Source organism: Manis pentadactyla, chromosome 5, assembly GCF_030020395.1.
Source record: "Manis pentadactyla isolate mManPen7 chromosome 5, mManPen7.hap1, whole genome shotgun sequence".
Lineage (NCBI taxonomy): Eukaryota > Metazoa > Chordata > Mammalia > Pholidota > Manidae > Manis > Manis pentadactyla.
Genome location: NC_080023.1, coordinates 65,808,479 through 65,828,472, shown reverse-complemented (window position 1 = coordinate 65,828,472; position 19,994 = coordinate 65,808,479). Strand labels below are relative to the sequence as shown.

General features: G+C 35.3%; 1 protein-coding gene across 3 annotated transcripts in view; it reads left to right on the top strand.

The window, feature by feature from the left end:
• The window catches only part of ANTXR2 (ANTXR cell adhesion molecule 2), a 144,079-nt gene that overhangs the window by 82,435 nt on the left and 41,650 nt on the right, over positions 1 to 19,994 (top strand). For 2 of the 3 annotated variants that reach the window (XM_057502365.1, XM_057502366.1), the window contains exons 15-17: positions 1,687 to 1,854; positions 2,154 to 2,234; positions 5,686 to 8,313. In XM_057502365.1, coding sequence (XP_057358348.1) covers positions 1,687 to 1,854; positions 2,154 to 2,234; positions 5,686 to 5,742 — 306 coding nt within the window. In that variant the 3' untranslated portion in view covers positions 5,743 to 8,313. Of the gene's footprint in view, positions 1 to 1,686; positions 1,855 to 2,153; positions 2,235 to 5,685; positions 8,314 to 19,994 lie in introns of those variants that run through there. The other variant, XM_036906438.2, reaches the window with a different exon arrangement.

Here is a 19,994-nt window from a genome sequence, read left to right as displayed (position 1 = left end):
TGTGTTCCCTGGAGGACAAATATGATTACCATTACCTCTACAATATCAATTCTCAAGGCTAGGCTAGGGGCCTATATAATCTGTAATTTCTGAATAGATCTAAAATGTATCAATTGATATTTCTATTCTGAATTACTTCTTGAAATTACGAAATTCATTTGTTTACTTAACTGTGTTTCTTTTGTTTGTTGTTTTTCTCTTAAAACGGAGACTTTACAACTTCAAGGGTATGTACCCTGCTTTTAGAGTTTTTTAGTTTAATTTAGCTATGTCTGAAGATTTTATAAGTTTTAGTTTATCTATGTGAAGACACTGTGATTTGAAAGAGAAGGTCATTTCTCTGGAAAGAAAGCAACTATCTCCTCTAAAGGTTTAATGGTGTTTAAAACAATTTAACAACCTCATAAAGAACATTCTAGTACCGCTGAGCACACTAGAAGGTACAGATACATTTTAATGGCTCAACAGGGTCCACTTGAAATTGAAAGCCTATTCTAAAATTGTAGTAGGAAAAGGTAAAAACATCTAAGTAAGACTATTAAAAAGCTGTGAATAATTTCTTTGTGAACAGCATTCAGTGTATATACCTAGCCACTAACTTAGGTCACTTACATGTTCTAAAAACTAAATTTTTTTTCTTTGAAATCACTTAACTGGTGAGTCTCAGGGTACCTGGACAAGCCTTTACATTTCTTTTTGGAGTTTCACTTACCTTATCTTTGTCATCTTTGCTAATGTCTTTGGTTTCTGTAGGACTTCTCCACTGTTCCTGGTTGGACTGTCTTTCAGAGCCATGTCCTGATCACATGCCCATAGGTGAAGAAGGGTGGTGGCTCAGATTAAACTCTTAGTTTCTGCTCATTGAATAACAAATAAAACAATCAATTGACCTTGTGGTTTTTCAATGTAAATGAGTTTTCAGAGAAGGAAATACCCCATACAATTTGTGGAATTCTCTGGTGTCCCTGAGTTTTTCTCATGGAGGCAGAGTCTTCAGATTTGCCTTTCTCAATGAAATTGAGATGTCAAATAAGCATACTCAGATGAGCATCAGAACTAAAGACTAAAAGCTACTTTATAAAAAGCAAGCTTTTAAATGTAAAGAAAAATCATATGTAGTTATTTTGCTTCCAGAGTTTAAAAAAATTAAATCATATTTTTTAACTTATTCAAGTTTGATCAAAAGTATGGAAGGAACAGTTAACTCTGTTGTGTAAAATATATTCATAAAATTCAGACCTACTTGAAACTTATTAACCCATTCCAGTCTGCCTGTGTTGAAATCCCTGCACTGCTGCTTCCTAGCTATCTGGCTTTGGACATGTCACTTGACCTTTCTGGCCCTCAGTTCCCTCATCTGGAAGAAAAAACGTAGTATTTATAGTATCTATCTCATTGCATTTTTGTATGGATGAAATGCAGATCAGCACATAGTAGTCATTCAGTAAATGCTAAATGTCATCATTGCTATTGTCATCTGTTTCTGTGGTGCCATCAGTACATGTGGGATGTGTTTAGCTACAAGAACATACCTAATTATATCTCAGAAGAAGAGGAATTTAGAGTTAATACATCTACTCATCTTTTTACTCTAAGATGGTGAACCAAAAGATAATCAGCTAAACACAAGCTTGTTCCTCTAGGACACTGTAGGTCTGGTACAAGTATTTCCCCTTTGTTTTAAAGGTTCGTTGGGGTGATAAAGGATCTACTGAGGAAGGGGCCAGGCTGGAGAAAGCCAAAAATGCTGTGGTGACGATTCCTGAAGAAGCAGAGGAACCAGTCAGACCTAGACCACCTCGACCCAAACCCACATACCAGCCTCCTCAGACAAAATGGTACACACCAATCAAGGTAATTCTTAAGGTTTTGTGTGACTCAGCTGAAACTTCCTAGAGAAACTGTCACTTCTTTAGCTCCTCCACCCCCATCCTCTCTGAAGAATGACTAAGGGACATCAAATAGCAGACATTCATTATATATTCTAACAACTGAATACTTTCTCAGCAACAAGAACTTCTGATTTTTGTCATTTGTTCAATTTATGAAAGAAGAGAGAGTAGACCCTACCTTCTTCATTTTAACTCTTCTCTTATTCAATTAGTAGAGGTTGGGTGTGTTCCCTGGAAGCTCACATACATGTTTCCCTGCAGGGTCGTCTCGACGCGCTCTGGGCTTTGTTGCGACGGCAGTACCACCGGGTGTCCTTGATGCGACCTCAGGAGGGGGACGAGGTTTGTATGTGGGGCCTTGCTGGGAAAGGGCTGATCCCTGGGGTCGGAATAAGGAAGGTGATGAAATAACACTTGAGGAAGGAATTTTTGTCTTGTGCGTATTCCTGTTACATAAGGTGCTTACCAAATTATTACATATTGGTAGAATATCTTCATGCTACAGTGTAACACAATTCTCTTTTCAAATAATACATTAAAATTATGGTCCATTATACACATACTTTTAATATGCACACTGATTGCCTCAGCCTTTGACTTGGACAACATCATATTCTGAGGTCTTACCCAGTGGAAAGCCCAGACTGGGGATTCGTAGTTGAAGTCTTTCTCTAGCATTTATCAGACATGACGCCTGGAGAACATACCTCAGAGTTTCTGTTTCTTTGTGTGTCATTTATTTCCCTGTCTCCAGCTGTTGATGTAATATAACTTTTTGAATATACAAACATGTTTTTAAAGTTATATAGTCGTCCCCCCTTCTCCACGGTTTCAGTTACCCGTGGTCCCGAAGCAGATGATCCTCCTGCTGACTCCTGTCAGAGGTCAGTAGCTCCCCACGCTGTCACAGTGCCTTTGTCACTCAGTGCACTTCATCCCACTTAGGCATTTTATCATCTCACATCATCATAAGAGTAAGTCCAGTACAATAAGATACTTTGAGAGAGAAAGAGACCACATACACTTAGCCTTTATTACAGTATATTGTTATAATTGTTCTATTTATTTGTTTTGTTGTTTATCTCTCACTGTGCCTAAATTACAAATTAAACTTTATCATAGATCTGTGTATAGAAAAAAACATAGCTACATAGGGTTCAGTACTCTCTGCAGTTTCAGGCAACCCCTCGGTCTTGAAATGTATCCCCAGGGATAAGAGGAACAATTGTAAAGCATTACACAAATCTGCACTGGTGATATGTACACACATATGTATTAAAAAACATACAAACATATACATGTATGCATGTATGCATTTTCCCAACCAAGAAAGCTTTTTTTGTTTTTGGAAATTTGGCTAGGCTTAGTTTTATAATTTATTTAATATATAAGCTCTACTTTCTATTGTATCAGTGGAAGAAAGAAATTTACATATTTTCATAAGTAACAGTGGATAGATTCAGAGACGCAATACTCTTAGTGCTAACAGCATCATTTCATTGTGTGTCCACATGATCATCATTCTGTTTTAACTAGTGTGTGAACTTCATTTATGTTAGCTTCAGAAGACTTTAAGTTTATTCAGATTTGATACGCTGTATTTTTAAAGATGAAATAATTGATGAAATTAATATTCAGTTTACAGTGCCAAGCTAATGCTAAAAGATTTTAGGTTGTTGTGTCAAATTCAAAAGCATCTAAATCTTCAAATTTGCTTTGGTGAGATGGGGGTAATTTAAAAACATCTGAGTTAACTATTTAGGAAATCCAATTTGAGGAAATATAACCAGAATATTCCTGACACATCATTTACCCTATGCTGGGACTATAGGTAGAGAGAACCACATGGCTTTTAAAGCAGCCTCTTTCGCTACCAGACCAATGTGGTTAATAGAAATGTCTTACAGTTAACGAAATTTTATCTGTGTATGAATTCATGCATGATCTAGAGTTTTGCTTCTGGGACAACATTTAACAACTCTACTTACTCTTCAATGTGCTAGACTTGCATTTAGCATGTTTTAAAATTTTCATGCATCATTTTAGTTTTCTCTCCCCTAGCTTAGCCATTAGTTCATTTGTTCAATAAATTTGTTTGTTTCAATAATTTGTTCCATAACTTAAGAGCATTGGGTATTGTGCTAGCCCTGAAGATGTAGTAGCTGGCAAAAAGCAGTGGCTTCAGCACTTTTGCCAATACTGTATTTTTTTTTTTAACTCTCATAATAAAAATTTAGTTTTTAGTATTTCATCACTCCTACTAATTTGGATTTAATTCAGTAATTTTCAGATTATAAATATGCACAAGTATTCTCATAGGTAATACTGAGAGGTGGGTACAAACTATAGCCTTTGCCCTTAAGAAACCTGAAACTTGTTTGGGAGACATACAAAAATAACATTTACTCCAAAATGTGATCTGGGCCATATTATTGGTAAGTATTAAATACTTGTGAATACATAGAAGAAAAGAGAATACTCTCCCTGGAGAAATTTGGAAATGCTTCTTCAAAAAATGTAGGTCTTATAAATTTGAAAATAAGTAGGATTTCCACTACCTTCTACTTATTGTGGCTAGTTAGATAAGCCCTCAAAAATTAAACTGCCTGAATTCTATGGTTTTGACCAATTTAGTTTATGTAGACTTGGGGTCTCATAGGATTACATAGAGTAAAGAAAATTTTAAACCTAGGAGGCTAAGATGTCCAAGTGGCAGCATCCTCTATTTCTCTGGCTATTCTTTGTGTTAAATTTTCTAGATAAGCCAGGGCATATCACTGAATGAGAAAATTAGTCTTGGAGTTCTCTTCCAGCTTTAGATAACCACACTTACCTGTGATTGGGCTTAATAGCATAAGGAACAATAAAATCCTGTCTTCAGTTTTCCTCCCCTGAAAACAACCAGTACTTGATTAAGCTAAACACTAAACTCAGACTACTCATGAAATATTTCACATATATATGTGTACTGTGTAAATATATATGTATATATATATATCATTTTCCTTTGATGCTATTTATCACTTTTATATCACAATTTTTTCCATTAATCTTCCTTATTAAATATTAGTATATTTATAAATACTATTGTATCACCTAGATTATACATTGATTCCTCTAAAACAGTTGGTGCATATCGAATAACTCATTGGAACAGACATTATTAGCTATTCAAGGACAATTCTTTTGAAAACTCTTACCAACATATAAATTGGTGAATAAATTTTGCAACTAGTTTTATTTTCCTGTGCTTGTAAAGGCTTGTATGTGTTTACTTTTGATTATGCTTTGTACGAAGCATTTGTATAATGGTATAGGAGGAGTGTGTGGGGATGTGCATATGTGTGCAAAAAGTAGTTTGTACACTGTATTTACTAGAAAGGCTTCCAGAAAATTTTTCTAGTCCTTGGAAATGGATACAGTTGGTTTCATATTGTCAAGAAAGGAACAAGAATGCTTTCCCATTTCTGAATTTTAAAAGAAGTAATAGTCACTCTTAAAAAAATAGGCAAAACAAACGTTAATGCTTCCTAAGAGACAATAAAACCGTTTTTCTCAGGTTGTGGTTGACGGTGCCAAAATAACAGAACCTGTGCCTCGTCAACGGCATGTTTCTACCTTGGAAAACAATCTTGTCATTTATTTATAAATTGTTTACTGTAGATTCTTCCTCTTGAGAGGTTAGTTTAATAAATCAGCGTATGTAGAACTAAGCCCGGAGCCACGTACGTTTCCAATGCAAGGCCCGTCACGCTGAATTTCAAGCCAAATGCTCTCCTTGTACTGCTTACAGGCCTCACCGGGCCCACTGGCAGAACTCACTGCTGAACTGAAGTCCTTGATCAAGTAATTGAAGTTCAGGCATAAAGTATCAAAGCGGCGCGAGCCGTCTGCGGCGCTGTGGCGCGCTCCCACTCCCTGCGCGCCGCAGCTCCCGCCGAGGGGGCGGCCTCCGCGGCTGCACGCGGGCCGGGCGCGGGCTTTGATTGCGGCCACAACTCCTCCGAGTCATGAATGTTTCAGCGCGCGGCGCGCGAGGTTAGGGCCGCGCGTGCAGGTGTAAGCTAGCAGGTCTTCGCCGACATCTGTTCGCCGCAGCGGCACGGCCTCGCCAGCCCGCAGCGAGCGGCCGGACTGTCAGCCGACGTAGTTGAGAGCGGCAGAACCATTTTGGTCTCACGCTCGCTGCCTGGAGGCCCGAAACACCAAAGGTAGGAGCGGGGGTGGACACAGCTGCGCTCCCAAACTTGCCTTAGGCACAAATAAAGAGATCTAATGCACTCTGACTCCGTTGCGGTGGGGAGACGAGGACAGAAAGCCACTTCAGAGACAACTTAACGCTGCAACATCTGCCGCCAAGTTTCTAGGGAGTGACGGGGGACAGCAGGTACAGATTGAAGTCTGCACACAAACAGCCTCCATTAAGCCATGGACTCTTTTGAAGGTCCTCCATCAAACATGCTGGAGTCCGCAGCAGGAGTTTGTTTGGTTTTCAAAGCAGTTTTGTTTTTGCAATAACAAGGTAATTTATAAATGATGCATTACCATGCGTTCTCCTTTTTTTTTTTTAATTTGAAAAGAGAGAAGCAGAAAGGGAAAGAAAGGAGCAAGCACCGCGCTGGTTTTGGAGTTGTTCCCCAAACCAGTCAAGTCTCCAAGGAACTTCTTGGCGGTGATCGAGGTTATGTTAACCTTCAGACCGCAATCCCTCATTCTCCAATAAGCAGATGTAAATTTAGGTACTGCAAAACAAGAACCCTAGTCATAGGAACACCGGTGAAGTGCGTCCACCGTTTGTTTTTAAACTTGTGGAGCTTATTACATGAAGAGGAACTGGAATTCGGTGTTTTTCAGATGCATGTCATTTTCAGTAAAACAAAATTTAGAAAATTGCACTGACTTAAGTTTTCTTACTGTTTATAAAAGCTCAATACCTGTAGTTGGATATTAAAATTTTAAGTCAGAAATAAGAATTACATATTAAAGGAAGCACTTTTCTCTTCTTGAGGCGTTTCCCCTCTAACACCTAAATTGAGCCAGAAAAAATATCAAGAATGTGTATCATTTTCTCCGGGAATACTGCAAAAACTCGTAATTGTGCACACACGTATATAACAAAATTAGCATATTAACGTATTAACCTGACAAGTAAAGCTCCAGGGAATGGTAAGTAAAATAAGATTCTGTAGTAATTTCAACTATTATGTTTAATAAAATTTAGGTTTCCTTACCTGAGGTAGTCCCTGTTCTGCGGGAAAATCGTGAGGTAAAGGAAAGGTGCTGACTCAGAGGCTTCTTGGGCTTGGGAGTAGCCGGGGAGCAGTGACCTGGGGACTGAAGCTATAGTATGTGGTGAAGTTTTCATCTGTCGGTGGGGAAATAAGCAACCCAAATGCATAGTAACTTTCCAGTGAAACTAAATTTATTATGATGAGAGGACTTCCGCTAAATTGCACAGGTATCATTTTCATTTTTAAAAAAATGATTGTTGGTAGCTGCTTTAAAACAAAAAACGTCCATTCTGACTGAACCCAATGGCAGTCCTCTGATTTAAAAAAAAAAATCTACAGAAAAAAAGTACTAATCTATAGGTAGCGTAGCTTCATTTCAAAGGCACCAGAGGAGCCTGCTAAACTCAGTGGCAAATGGTACAGGCCAGACCTCCTGTTTACAGCTCCGCATCTGTCTGTTTTTGTATTAACTTACAAGTTTAAGTAGAGATATTTCTTGGTTAAAATTGATAAGCAAGCTTTTGATAATCAAAGAACAAAAATTGCTATATTAGTGTAAATCTCTGTATGCAACTTTTTTCTTAGGGAGCTTTAGCATACTAAAAGAATACTTTTACAGTATCAAGAGTTAATGTTGGTTGTTCAGGGTTAAACACATTTCCATAGGTTTTGCAGTAGAGCATTTTGACATCAATTAAATTATCCATTTGGGAGCAGAAATATCAGCATAGACACAATTTCTAACCTTTTTAAACTTTCTGAGCAATTTATGTATAGCCTATAAATTTAATTACAGAGGATTAAACATATTTAAATCATTTTATAATTTCTAATAATTTACAAAAATCTGTATTACTCCACATACATTAAACATCCAATTTTCAGTTGAGAGTTCAGAGGACACAGGACAAAGGGGAGGAAAGTGCATTTTTTTGCAGACAGTTTATTTTACCATAGTGCATTATGATGGTGCCTTTATGTCTACCAGACTTCCATTCATAAGCGTTGTTAAAGGGTAGCTTCATAACTCAGTTAAGGAAATTGGCTTGAGTAGGAGGCTTTTATTGTCTCCTTATTCTTAGAAATGAATTTATATTAACAATATACAAATATATACTTTGAAGAAAAAATAAATGTCTTTTATTTGCTAAATATCTTTCATTTACTTATTTCTAAATAAGACAAGATTTTAAAAATATGTAAAATATTTATCATCTCTAAGATTACTTTACATAATCTTTATATTTCCCACCACTTCTACTCTGGATTAAATCACAACCTTTTAACATTTGAGAAATTTGAAACTGAAATAACTGAGGCATAAAATAAAAATGATTTTCAAACTTTGCAAGAAGTTATGTTTAGGAATACCAGCAGACTTTAACTTGCTTACCATTTTATCTGACTTTGTATTAAAAATTGTTTTTTTCCTCCTATGCGTTTTTTAAAAAATTAATGGAGTTGGGATAGTTTTCACTAACTCCTATTTCAGAATCATTTTATTCTGTAATATACCTCATATCTCCTTAGCTTTTTTCACTTGGAAAATGTGGAAAAAAAGATGCTTCTAATTTACTAAAATTTAGAGCCCTGTAATGTTTCTTAACAACAGGTTAGAGTGCTGAAAATGATATGTGTTATATGTATTTTTTAAATAATTCTGTCCAGTACTAAGCACATTTTTATTTTGAATCAAAATTAGAAATTTCAAATAGTGTTTTTAAAAATCACTGTTTTCTGCTTAGAGCAAATTTTTCTACTAGAGTTACTTTCTGACAGTAATTATTTAACAAAGTGTTTATTATGAATTCAGTGTATTTTTCTGAAATAGCATTAAGCTTTAGCCTAGTGAAAATTGCCTATACATACACACACAGGGTTATATGGATTTGCAGTTATGCACACTCATCTATCATACATCTTAGTTGCCTAACAGAGTAAGTACATCCGTAAACATTTCAATAAAGAATTCAAATAGCACATTTATATACATAGCATACAGATAAAAGCTCTGAAGAGTGATTACTGTCTGATTATCTTAACTCTTTCATTTCTCTCCCTTCTTGTACCTCCTCACTGGTTGATTCCTAAGGTGTAATCCTTTTTTTTTTTAATCCATCTCACCTTTCCCTAGAGAGCACACAGACTCGCACTGTTTTGCAGTCATCATCAGGGACAACATTTTTAGACAATTTTAGCTTCCTACCCAAATTCTACTTGCATGTCTGTGAGAGCTTATGTGAATTTTCCTCTTGGATGACCTATTGTCACCACATTATCTGTGTTTAGCTGTACTTACACTATATTCTGTATGTATGACTTTCAGATTTTAGTTTCACAACTTTTCTGTCAGTTATACCCTTTACCCTTCACCTGATGTATCTAAGCTGAGCCCAGCAGATCTCATGGGCCTCACGCACGTCTCAGTGAACAGGGTTAAGATTTTAACTTTCTAATTCTGGGCACAATGTCCTATGCTAACACATCGCAGTATTTCCTGTAATGTGCACAAGATAGTGATTCAGTGAACAAATTGTGTATATTAATGTCACTCTTAGTTGTATAATAACTGATTAGAATGAGCTATTGAGGGATATATGCACTAAGGTGTACTGATTCTTAAAGAAATACATTATTTTGACTTTGTACAATTTAAAAGTTTTTGTTATCATGACTTATGATTTTACCTTCATGATTCTTCCATGAAACTAAGCCACTGAGAAAATTAAGACATCAGAGCAATTCTGAAATTTGACAAATTTGAATTATTTCTTATAAAGATATGGCTAGAGATGCTGACACATAAAAATGTTATTTATATGGAGCTGAGATTTATCATTTTGGGGTGATGATTAATTTTTAATTTATAATTAAACCTATTAAACATTTTCTGAGTTATAAAAGCACGACACAATCATTCTCCCTTAGGTTGAGTTCTGAATAAATGAAGGCTTGTAATTTTTATTAATTCTCTTTATCAGGATACAGTTATTACTTTGTTACTTGCAGTTGCATTCTTATATTTTTTCAAAAACAGATTTAATCTTTGTTTCGTATTTGATCCAAGGAGAGTTTTTAGTGATTTGAGTTCTTATGAGATCTGTGTTGTCCCAGTGAAACCATATATTAATGTCAGTCTCCTTCATAATCATTTTCTGTGCAGACCTATGTATGGCTTATGTTAGCTCTGGGTGCCTTACTAGTCCAGACAGAAATGCTGGCTCTTCCCAACAAACAGGTTAAGAGAGCTGATGGTTGAACTCAGTTACTATTCCACGGAAGTATGATGGCTTTGTCTGTATTCTGAATCCAGATTTTTGAACTAGTCCTATGTTCTTAACTTGATTAGTCCCTTTTCCATTAACTGTGTAAAGTAGGACAGCTGTCTGAGCTGTTGGTTGTAAATTTGCTAAAGTCTACTTTGTTAATCTCAGATACAAAAGGCAGCAGATAAAAAGATCAAAGTTTCAGGACCTCTAGTTTTCACAGCCTGAAATGAGCTTGGAAGGGTTGGTGGAGTGGGGCAGTGAAGAGATGGGAGGAAGTGTTACATGGGGGAAAAGGAGATGACTTCTGTCATTAATCTTAATTAATTGCCAAGAGTTTTAAGTCTAAGTTATTAATACTGAAGCTAAGCCCTTAATACACTGTTCATGCTTTCGTATCAGATGCTCTTTAATAAGATAAGAGGTTTAAGAGGGAGAGCAGAGTTTTGTGGGTGTATGTGTCTGTCTGTCTTACATAAATATTTTCATTTACGTCTTTCTAACATTTCCCTGGGTTAATATTCAGGCCTTCACCTTTTGGCAGTTACTGTAGGGCTGTTAGGGATTACAGACAAGTAACAATAAATCCAAATAAAATTCCTGGGTATTGCAACAGCAGTAAATCTGAATAATAGTACTTTCATGTTCACCAGCATACAAAATACTTCTCTGAAGGGGAAAGACAGATTATGGGCTGAAATAGAAGGAGGGATGATCAGCAGCAGAAAGGGGAAAAGAAGGGGGAAAAAAAGGAGAAAGAAGAGTGGGGAAGAGACATTCCCCTAAAAATGTTGTAGGTACTTGGAGATTGAAGTGTTTGTTTAAATAATAAGCTACAGATTTATGTTTGTAAATTTGCATATTCCACGATTGCAGCCTTAATCATTTGAAATGAAACAAATTGAATCTTGAAATGACTAAGCAGTCTTTTCTTAAAATATCTTTTTTTCTCCCCCTGTGGCTGTTCCACTCACATTTGTCAGTTAATCTCCCTTCATTATTAAATCTGTGATACTTTTCAATGTGAAATTGCAACTGTATTAATTATGAGTATTTTGGCTTTGGAATAATGGCTTGCAATTCTTTTGGAAAAATCTTTAAAAACCATATAAAGCTTGGAATCTCAGAAATAATGATTTCTAGATTATATCTTATGTTCTCCATGTATTTGGACAGAATAAAAAGAGAATGTCTAAATAAAATATACAATACACTAAAATGATTTAGTTTTTACCTGTATATTTTCTGAGGACTGTGAACTGAATTTCTGTCAGTGGTTTGAATATTATTGTCTATAAATTTAAAATCACAGATTTGGCTTTGATACATATATTTCTTCTTTACAGTGTGTTTTATGATTAGCTCTAAATGTGACTAAGTATGACAATGAAATAGTATTTATTTCTTTTATTTATCAACCTATTTTTTTTCACATAGTAACTAATTATTGGAGAGACAATCCAATAAATTTGTGGGTGCCAAGAGTTCAGATTTTAATTTATAGTTAGTGGAGAGCCAGTAAAGGTTTGGAACTGGGATTAATATAATCAAATGGAAGTAGAATTAGGGTCTTGGAAGGTTCTCAAATAAATTTGGGACAGGCATGGAGATAATTTGTGTTCTGTATAAATGTTCTCTGTATATGTTTTTATCTATGTATATAGTCTTTCATCATGAGTCACAAAAAGAATCATAAAAATTATGATACAGCAGTTCTGATGGAGGGTCAAGTGGTCATGTAATTTCTTGAATACAGTAACTATTTTTTCTAAGAGCAATCTCAACTTTTAGGGTATCAGCTTAGGTTTATTAGCTAAAGAAAGTCAGAGAGTCATGGTTTCAGATATTTTTCTTGACTTGTCAATGGTCTTCTTCCTCTCATTTTAGGGATATTTAGATAGGTAGTTAAAGCTCAGGCTGCAATATAGTGCCTGTGAGTACATGTGTGTGTTTATATGTCTAATGGGTGTGATAGTGCATGCACTTTTTGAGGGCTCTCATTATTTCAGGAAAGAGGAAATATTTCTTAGGAAAATTTATAACTCAGATTCACCTAACAGTTGCTGGGCACCTACTTTGTCTTAGGTATGTTCAGTTAGGTATTTACAGCTCTAACCAGTGCTAAGAGTTAGGTGTCATCATTTCCATTTTACAGATGAAGAATATGAGACCCAGAGATATGTAGTAAGTTTCCCAAGCTTACATTGCTGGAAAATAACAGAACTTAGATTGTAACCCAGGCTTTTTGATTTCTAGTTCAGTGAGTGCTCCGTGATGCCGTGCTGTCATTTTACAATGCAACACTTTATTCTTCTCCCTATTCAGTCAACAACTGACTGAATTAGGGCTATTATACAGGTAGAGAAGTATTTTTAAAATTTCAATTTTGAATTTGATTATTTTGGTATAAAAAGTATCAATTTTTTATCCATATCAATACATTGCTTTAGTATGTTCAGAATGCATGCATACTACTCTCTATATGATGTCTGTCTATACATAATTTAATGTTGCATGCATCTATAAATAAAAGATAATATTTTTAAAAAGTGGCAAAAAATTCCATAAAATGTTAATAAGCTGCATAGAATAAGGATCTTTTGCATTACAAAGGACCTTAGAATTTGTGTAATTCAGCCTCTCCCTACATAGTATATTCCACCTCTACTTCAATTCTGTGCCCCAGGAGGAAGAACATGTTCAAAGGCACAAGAGGGGTGAAATAGCTTGTATATTCCAGGAATTACAGTTCTCGGCTGAAGTAAGCTACTAGAAACTGGGGAGGTAAATTATGGGAAGAAGGCAGAACTACGGCAGTTCCTAAAGCCCGTGGTAAGATTACAGTATTGAGAGTCAGGAAATTCAGGATTTCTTTATTGTCATTGATTACCTTGAAACCTGGCACAAATATCCTCCTCGCTTGGTCCTAATTTCTCATTTGTTTATAGAGAAACAACCACAAAGATACATTTGGATTTTAGCAATCTTTTCATTTTATCTAATTCCATCCAAGCCAGCTCTTTGAAGATAAGATTTTTCCTGTTATGTTCACTGGGGTATCCTCAGAACAGTGTGCATTACCTCTCAGACAGTAGGATTTAATAATCTTTGATGAATGAATTTATGTTAAGTAGAAAGTTTGGTGCATTGTTTACAAATCTGTTTAAATTAATTTGTACTTCTTAAGTAACTAGGCATTTCGTGAGCCCATCTATAATTATATAAACATTTTATAACAATTTAAAAATGGCACATATTTCTTATAATATTCTGCAACATGTTTGAATAATAAAACAATACTATGATTCTGGATCCATAATGGATATTTTTCTATTATTATTATGCTTTACATAAACTGAAAATAACTGCACATGGAGGAAAGTAGAAAGGATATAGGTTTACGAGACCGTATATTTAAATTTCATGCCAGTTTTTGTCTTTACAAGACTTGTCTGTTTCTCACTGCTTTTCTTTTCAAAAAAAAGATATTAATGTGTAATACTGGATTATCTCCATTGTCATTTTGATATGTTCCAGTTTGCCGCCTTGTGTTGTAACTGCAAAATAATTAAACCACAAAGTTAATTTTATTTAGTGCCATTCTAAGCAGTGAAGTAATGTATTCCTGTAATTAAAAATATATAATTATAGGAAACTCTTCTTCCGTTGAGTTACTCTGAAATTGATTTTACAACTTGAGCTGTCAATAGTGAACAAAAATCAATCATTTGGACTTGAATCACCTAAACACCCTTCTTTTATTGAGTGATCTTTTCCCCTACAGCTAACTAGATGACAAATAACACTTGTCACCCTGGTGGTGGTGGCACCCTGGCCTTTGAATGGTCTTAACATAAACCTCTGAGGACAAAGAGTTGACCATAACTTTATTTGTATATTTAGAATTACCTTACACTGATCAGTTAGATAAAAGTGTATTTTAGATATTGTTTAGAAATAGAAAAATCTTCAAATAATATTATTTTAATCATAAATTCTTAGACCTTAAATAATTCAAATGTATATCAAAAATATTTTGTTAAGATTACAGTGTGGGAAGAAATAGCAACATGCATTTGAGAAATACAAGAATCTAGGAAGAATGGGAAACACAGCAACTTTTAGCTTCATTTTTAAAACAACAAAAGAATAAAGAAAAGTCAGAATAGACCCCAGTGTAAAATATGCCTTAGATAACTGTAGTGCTGTTGGGGCAGCATCAGGATCCAAAACCGATGGCCACCATAAATGTCAGCAGTTGGAAAATACACTTAACAAAAAAATTGTTTAAGAAAATAGTTCTATGGAACTCAGCACACATTATTGTCATTATTATTAATAACCAGCTTAATCTATAGAGCAGCAGCTGTGTGTCAGACACTGTATCAGTGACCTTACATCTGTTGTTCCAATTCTCAGAACAACCCACTGCAAAGTATTTTTACCCCCATTTCATGGATAAGGAGATGGAGGCTCATAAAGTCCCAGTCAGTTGCCAGGGACATACACATAGGTAGTGAGTGAGTGGTATTACTCTCTTTGAACTTTAAATAGGTTATTGGAAAACATGGTTTACCATTTAAACTCTGCTTTCACTTATGTTTCAAAATTAATTGGCCAATTATACAGAAAAGGCAACAGTTTAGAATTCATTGTTTAGGTTATAATTTATAGGCCTTTGAGTTGAACTGAGAAAATTATAAAAATGAAATTAAATTTAAAGGCCAACATGGGAAATACTAGTAAACTAAGTAACATGGGAATCACTAGTAAAAATATAAAATATCCAAGTCATAAATATTAACTATTTTAATCAATCACACTGTTGTAAATACTGTGGTCAGAAAATTATTTGTAGATTGATTTTTGGGCACCTACAGATACTATGCAGGTGTCTGTCAAGGCCTAGGAGCAATTATAAAACAATTTTCCTTAAAAAAGGGAATGAAATATAATTAGTGGTAGAAAATAAATCAGGTTACTCTTAATTTTAATCTTTTAAAATTTATTTTTCTTTATAACCTATAAACTCAAACTAAAAAAGATGAGTTTCATCTGGAGACTAAGATTATGCCACAATCCCAAATTATATTTTCCAAACATGCTTCATACTAAAGCTCATATTCACTATAGAAAAGCTGTGATTTTTAGTCTAGAATATTGTTGGCACCATTATATAATTTATTGTTTATAATCTCTCTTAAAATCCAGTTTTCAGAGTATTTCATCATCAGTTTAGACTTCTGTTAAATTTATATTAAATTTACTGTTTATTTCTTCAATCATTCTCTCTTGCTTCAGCTCTCATTTTGATCTATGGAGCAGTGGATTCCACTTGTCAAATTTATTTCTTGATCTAGCTGAAAATAAAAATGGTGTGCCCAAAATCATCCCAAAACATCCTCCTGACAGGGTTTTTAAAGTGTCTCTTCAGGTACATTAGTGAAAATTGAGGCAAACAGGCTGCCAGCCATTCCTCTGAAGAAAATTTGCTAGCATGTAAGTAGTGGGAGCTGAAGGTTGAACAGCTGAAGGTCGGCTTCCCTGTCAGTCTGTCTGCCATCAGTACTGTGGTCTCAGTGTATGTGGTCCTTCTGTTCCTTACACTTCCTATGGGGAGGCCAGGTTTTCCTAATGATAAAGCTGTCTTTGATCTTGTTTTTGATGAGGCATCTTGAAAGAATTTTATGTCATGGCATGCTGACATTATTATTATTGTTGTTATTTTGCTGAGAAAATACCTTTTTGCCAAATTGTAAGAAATAATGTCTCCCTTATCCCCAGGATATTATCTTGTGTACTCTCTTCATGTAAAGATACTAATAATAGTGATCAGTTTATGTGATTGAAGACATATGAACAATGTTCACATAAACTGTATTTTAAAGCACAAGGTATATTTATAGTAAACAGCTTTCCTAATCATTTGTAAACATTTACTGCTTTGTTTCTGAAATCTTTAGGAATAAGAAACAGGGCAAACACTGAAATAATTAAGAGTATTAATTAAATTATATGGTTAAAAGACTACAGGTGAATATTTGAATTTTTAAATTATTAATGCTAGAACTTTTGGTGTGTTGGAAAACAACAAGCATTTAAACACATTTCTGACTTTTTCTAACTTTTTGGTTAAGATGTTTTTCAATAAAATTACACTGAGTGGAAACTGAATTATAATCTTGTCAATAGATCTTAATTCAGAGAAATAAACTTTTAAAAAAATGTAATGATGACTAGATAGTTCCTACCTGCTGGAGTTTGTAATCTAGTTGGAACAGGGAATAAAGTAAGCCCTCAAAAATGTAACTTAAGCAGAGCAAGCAAAATTCAGTTAAGTAAAAAAAGAAACAAAAAATAAAGCCAGTTGTATAATTTAGATGGATTCTAATTCCTAATCCAATTTTCTACTATTGTATGCCATTGAAATCTATAATGTTGCTATTGAAATATACTGTTTTGAAGAATTAAAATATTTTTGCATTATATTCTTAGTGATACATACATGAATGCATTACAGATAATCTATAATACATATTATATAGCAAAGAGTGGTATAATGTTTATATGTATGTATCTTAACGATTATAAATCTACAATTGGAGGTTTAAAAAAATGCTAGAATTTGGATGTAAAAGGCATAAAAATAAAATGAATCATTTCTTCGTGAGCACCCACTATTTTTAAGCAGTTTTTAAGACTCCAAAATAATTAGTACATAGTCTTCAATAAGTTTATAATCTACTCAAAGGACCAAGAATACACACATAAAAATAAAGAAGTATTTAAATACTAATTCAAGGCAGTAGCAAAAGAGATGTCACAGAAGTGTTGTCTAATTACTTTTCAAATGAATGGCCTGGATATTTGCCTTGCCTGAGGGTTTCAACCCTGAGCAAGTTCACTATGGATTTGGTGAGACCAAGAAATGACAACGGAACATTCTAGGGGTATGTACCTTTTGGGGGAAGTGTGTTCCCCAGCCCAGGGCAAATCCCCCTGTGAAACCGGTAAAACTGAAATAAGGGTAAAGGTAGGTTGGGAGAAACCATTTTTATTGCTCACAGCTTGCTCAAATTTGCTGGCCAGGCTCAGCACCATCAGTCTCACCCAGCTTTTGTTTGCACTCTGCTGCCACGAGGCACTCTCAACTTCCCACCCATCCCTTCCAGGAGAAACTCCATTGGTGGGTCCTTGGTGACTGGCAGACGCCAGACCGATTATGTACCAGGATCAGAGAGGAAAAGAGAATGGCTGTTTTCTCTCCACCCCTTGCTCCAGAGCTTTGGTAAGCTCTGCAGTGATAAACACCTATTGATGTGTAAATGAACTAAGTCTACATGGAAAATTCTGGAAATTCTATCATTTACCCCACAGGATAAAATGATTTATATCCAACTTGATTCTCAACAGTGGTAGGTCGAGCACTAGAATCACTTCTGCAAGTCTGCAGGTCCGTAATCCACCTCCATCTCTGCCTCTGCCCAGAGCTCTTTATATAGTGTCTCAGTCAAAACTAGTTCATTGCTAATGGGTGTGGGCCAATTACATCATCAAGTAGTTTAGGGTCAGGTGAGGATCCTGCCATAGGAACTTCCATTTTCCCAACAATATTAATTGCTCTTTGAATTATCAAGGACAAGCACCTCAATCTAGGAGATAAGATGACATTTTATAGAGGAAGAAAGATTTGAGTACACCCTGAAGAATTTGTATGGGTAGAGAAGATAGGAAAGTTCACATCTGTCCCAGGACAGTGGTTCAACTATTTTCTTTTTTTTTTTTTTGAGAGGGCACCTCTCTTATTTATTGATCAGATGGTTGTTAACAACAATAAAATTCTGTATAGGGGACTCAATGCTCAATGCACAATCATTATTCCACCCCAAGCCTAATTCTCGTCAGTCTCCAATCTTCTGAAGCATAACGAACAAGTTCTTACATGGTGAACAAATTCTTACATAGTGAATAAGTTCTTACATGGTGAACAGTACAAGGGCAGTCATCACAGAAACTTTCGGTTTTGATCATGCATTATGAACTATAGACAATCAGGTCAAAAATGAATATTCGTTTTATTTTTATACTTGATTTATATGTGAATCCCACATTTCTCCCTTATTATTATTATTATTATTACTTTTAATAAAATGCTGAAGTGGTAGGTAGATGCAAGATAAAGGTAGAAAACATAGTTTAGTGCTGTAAGAGAGCAAATGTAGATGATTAGGTGTGTGCCTGAAGACTAAGTGTTAATCCAAGCTAGACAAGGGCAATAAAACATCCACAGATGCAGAAGATTTCTCTCAAAACAGGGGGGGTGAGGTTCTAAGCCTCACCTCTGTTGATCCCCAATTTCTCACCTGATGGCCCCCTTGTGACTGTGCCTGTCTTAGGTTGTTCCTCCCTTGAGGAATCTTACCCATCTCTGGCTAACCAGTCATCTTCCAGGGCCATACAGGGAAATGTAAAGTTGGTAAGTGAGAGAGGAAATAATGTTTGAAAAGGTTAGCTTTTTACTTCTTTGCAGATTTATGTCCTGTGGCTTTTATGCTCAGTATTTGTCTTGAGGTGTCTTTATCACTTGAAAGAATGATGATACTTGGTAAATTTGATTTGAGGCACGAATTCTATTTAAGGGTTGTAATTAGGAAGGAAGAAGAAAAGCTATAGGAGTAGCAGATGGAAGAAAACATGGGAAGATTGATTATTTCTTTGACATATCTTCTTGTAGAGTAACTTAAGCATGTATAGGTTTTAAACTGCTAATTAAATTGCACACACACGTTAACATAATAGGAATACAGCTACATAACTAAAGCAGACCTATAATTACCAGCCATCTCCAGTGAAAGCAAGAAAACCAGTTAGGCACCCTAGGCACTTGTGAAAACTTATCTATGATATGGTGGATATTGTCCAACTGAACTTGAACAGTCTGAGAGAAATCAAATTAAAACAACCCATTCTTGGGGACTGTTCACATCCCATATGTTCTTTTAGCAGTAGATAGTCTGTAGTCGTAAGATTTTGGAGCGCACTTCTCCTAATTCTTGGTTGAGTTCCAACAGTATAGATCCAGTCAAATTTGTTGTTTTACTGTATGCACAGGCCATCATAGATAACTCCTTCTTCATTCCAATGGCAAATCCAGGAACCAGTGGGATGAATGCAGCTACAACGGCAGCATCGCCTGGATCTTTATTGAGGATTTTTGATGATCATCTTCTGGTATGACTCTTCCAGAGAGTGCTGAGGTTGGAAGTTCTTCTTTATATTGTATCTTAGTTCATTTTCTGGGTAGCCAAATTAGGCTTTGATCCTCTGTATAAACACAAACAGACCCTTTGCCCACACTTTGATATGCCCTTTATACCATTGTGTAGAACTCATTGGAGGTCACCACACAGGAACTGCTTTTTTTTTTTTTAAGAGAAAGGAATATTATCAGAAAAGTGTACCTCCACAGCCAATCATCTGACACCCTATAAGTGATCAAAATTAAGGATATTTAAAGCATGCATTAATCGTTGATTTAGTTAGTTTTATCCTATCAGGGAGTAATCCCTCTTTTCTTTCTTTCTTTTTTTTCTTTTGTTATCTTT